The 3,223-nt window shown below is 40.3% G+C and overlaps 1 protein-coding gene across 1 annotated transcript; it reads left to right on the top strand.

The window, feature by feature from the left end:
- The first annotated feature begins 1,854 nt into the window (after positions 1 to 1,854).
- On the top strand, positions 1,855 to 2,814 carry LOC131280679 (olfactory receptor 8S1-like). Its single transcript, XM_058309080.1, has one exon. It carries the CDS (start codon positions 1,855 to 1,857, stop codon positions 2,812 to 2,814), a length of 960 nt encoding a protein of 319 aa, XP_058165063.1.
- The last annotated feature ends 409 nt before the right edge of the window (positions 2,815 to 3,223 follow it).

Raw genomic sequence — 3,223 nt, forward strand, 5'->3', positions numbered from 1 at the left:
AATGGGATGAATGAATTACAAAATGAATGAATGGATGATTGAATAGAAGGACAGATTGATGGGCATGGTTGTAGATTTAAGTTGTGTCTTTTCTAGTAAACTCAAAAATTGAACAGGGAGTATGGGAAGACTCAGGTGCAAGGATCTGGTAGATGACGATACATCAGGGAAGTCCACTGTCTAACCTTCCATTGCTACAACAATCTGATGCTCCCTACACACACACACACATAAAACACACACACAAGATATCTTTTCCTTTACTTTCCACTTCATAGTGTGAGTCTTTACTGAGCTTAAGGATCTGGATTCTTTCACCAAAAAATATTAGCTGTAGAGTCTGTACTTTTCATTTCACTATTTTTTGCAGTTAAGATTTACTCATTGGAATTCTATTATATGCAATTCCCTTGAATGGATAAAGTGTCCTGGATACAAAATACTGCACAATACAACTACTGATCACAAGAAAAAAAGAAACACACATACTACACCAACTATGGTAGCAAGAGTGGGTCATGTGACTCATGTGATTTCATACCAGGATGAAAGTTGCTTCTTGTGAATTAGATCATAATGTGGAGAAAAAATAGCAATTTCTATGAAGTATTTAAGTAGTGAGATAGAAAGCCATTATAGAGAAAGCATGGTCTTTGCCATCAGAGACATGAGAGTTGGAATGATGGTGTTAATTACTTAGAAATATATGCAAACATTTTGTTTCATTATTTGAAAAATCTCAAGATGATGATTTGCCCCCGTTTTTTCTGAGGATTAAACACTATGGTTTAGGTGTGCTTAACACTTATCAGGCACTCAGTAAACAATAGCTTCCCTATTGCTGCATATCATAGTGAGTTCAGAGAGAGAAGTGTTCAAGTAAGATCTCAGAAAGAAATTGTAATTTCAGTGTGAGTCAAAATGTAAATGAGACCTGTGTTGAAAGAGAGGGCATTCCAAGCTATGCAGATGCTTGAGAAAAGGCAGAGAGAGTGAGAGATGCCCATGGGGTGATCAGAGGCAAGTACTCTAGTCTGCCTTCAGCATTAGTCTCTCTGTAGGGTAGTAGGTAGACTACCATGAAAATCATAGATAACAGATAGTAAAAGATTTCGAGGAAAAAACCATGGTCAGAAGATTCTTTACAGTATTATGACCTCTTGTCCCAGAAACATTCACAGTGGAATCAAATTTTGACTGTCCAAATTTTCAATTTGGTCAAGTTACTGATACTCAATTTTCTACCCACCAAAATAGATTATGCAAATTCCTCCTTTATTCCTTCTTATCCATCCTCCAAATACATTTAAAAAAACCACACACACACGAAGAAACATATGCATACTTGCAAACAAAAATGCTAAGGCCTTTATAGTTCAGGCATGTCTAAACTATGAAATAGAAAATGTTTGTGAAAGTGCCCTGTGAAAAACCTAAGGAAGATCACTAATACCATCACACAGTTATGCACGCTGGGTAGATTTTAGCTGGAGTAAAAGACGGAGTGACTGCAGAAAAAAACAGTTTTGGAAGATCCTGCTAGAAAGTCCACTAGAATCTACAAAGTTTTAGGAATATTGTTGACGACAGTTTCAATGGCAGGTAAGAAACTGAGTTATGGTCCAGATTGGGAAATTTTGTGAATTTCCTCAGCAATCTTTGATATAGATTATAGCCCATAGTATGATGTCTCAAATTTCAGAACTGAAGCAGCAAATTGCACATGAAGAAAGAATTCAAAAGAATCAGTGAAAGCATATATAAAGTTAATGGGATGACAGCCTATGCAATGAATGTGGACAATAGCGGTTGCAGGGCTGTACTTATTTTATTTCTAGAGAGCGGCATTTCTAAATGGCCTTGGGGAACCACAGTACCATCGGCAATTTCGTCCTCCTTGGACTGTCTGCTGACCCTCAGATCCAGGCTCTGCTATTTGTGCTGTTCCTGGGAATTTACATCCTGACCCTGATGGGGAACCTGTGGATGCTGCTGGTCATCAGGACAGATCCTCAGCTCCACACACCCATGTACTTCTTCCTGAGTCACCTCTCCTTCCTGGATTTTTGCTTCTCTTCTGCCACAGTGCCAAAGCTTCTGGAGAATCTCCTCTCTCAGAGGAAAACCATCTCTGTTGGAGGCTGCCTGGCACAGGTCTTCTTTGTGTTTGAGTTTGGGGGCACAGAAGCCTGCCTGCTCTCAGCGATGGCCTATGACCGCTATGTTGCCATCTGCCACCCTCTACACTATGGACAGATGATGAGCAACCAGCTCTGTAAGGGGCTGGTGTGGGGGTCATGGGGCCTGGGATTTCTGGATGCATTTATCAATGCCCTTCTTGCTATGAACTTGGACTTCTGTGAAGACGATTCCATCCCCCACTTCAGCTGTGAGCTGCCCTCACTCTTCCCTCTGTCCTGTTCAAGTATCACCACTAATTTTATTGTCCTGCTCTGCTCCAGTGTCCTACATGCACTTGGAACCTGCTTACTGATCATTGTCTCTTATGCTTGCATTGTCTCTACCATCCTGAGCATCACCTCCTCCTCAGGTAGAGGCAAAGCCTTCTCCACATGCTCCTCCCACCTCACTGCAGTGCTCCTGTATTATGGCTCAGCTTTCCTGCGCTATCTTATGCCAACCTCGGGATCACCATTGGAGTTGATCTTCTCTGTACAATACAACGTAATTACTCCCTTAGTGAATCCACTCATCTATAGTCTAAAAAATAATGAGGTGAAAGCAGCTGTGAGAAGGACCTTGAAAAAATATCTCCAATTAACTAACCACACACAGGCAGTGATGTGTAAATAATTTACTACAGCAATTTACCTGATGAGTGGACAATAGGAGAGTTTCCTGTTATTCCCTGATACTGGATTCAGAAACTTAACTAAAAAATTCGCAGTGCTATGTGGAGGTGATATCAAGAATTATGGTTCTGATTCATTTTTGTTTATAGACAAAGCAAAGTATCAAACAACAATATTAATCCAATCCTTTTCCATGGATTATTGTGTCATAATCATCTTGATTCATTTTTCTGTGAATTTCAATGAGCAACATGGAATAAAATCAACAAGTGTCTAAAACATCAGAGTAGGGAGCATAGAACTAGCTGGTTGGTCTTGAGTTTAGAAAAGAGGGTTGTGAGGGAGCTGCAATATTAGGTAAGTGAAGTGTGTGGAACAGAGAGTCCTGTGCCCAGAACAGCACCCAAGGG

This window comes from Dasypus novemcinctus, chromosome 12 (genome assembly GCF_030445035.2).
Source record: "Dasypus novemcinctus isolate mDasNov1 chromosome 12, mDasNov1.1.hap2, whole genome shotgun sequence".
NCBI lineage: Eukaryota > Metazoa > Chordata > Mammalia > Cingulata > Dasypodidae > Dasypus > Dasypus novemcinctus.

Excerpts from the sequence above, each read along its gene's own strand:
- LOC131280679 (XM_058309080.1), top strand. The coding sequence starts at position 1,855 with ATGGCCTTGGGGAACCACAGTACCATCGGCAATTTCGTCCTCCTTGGA.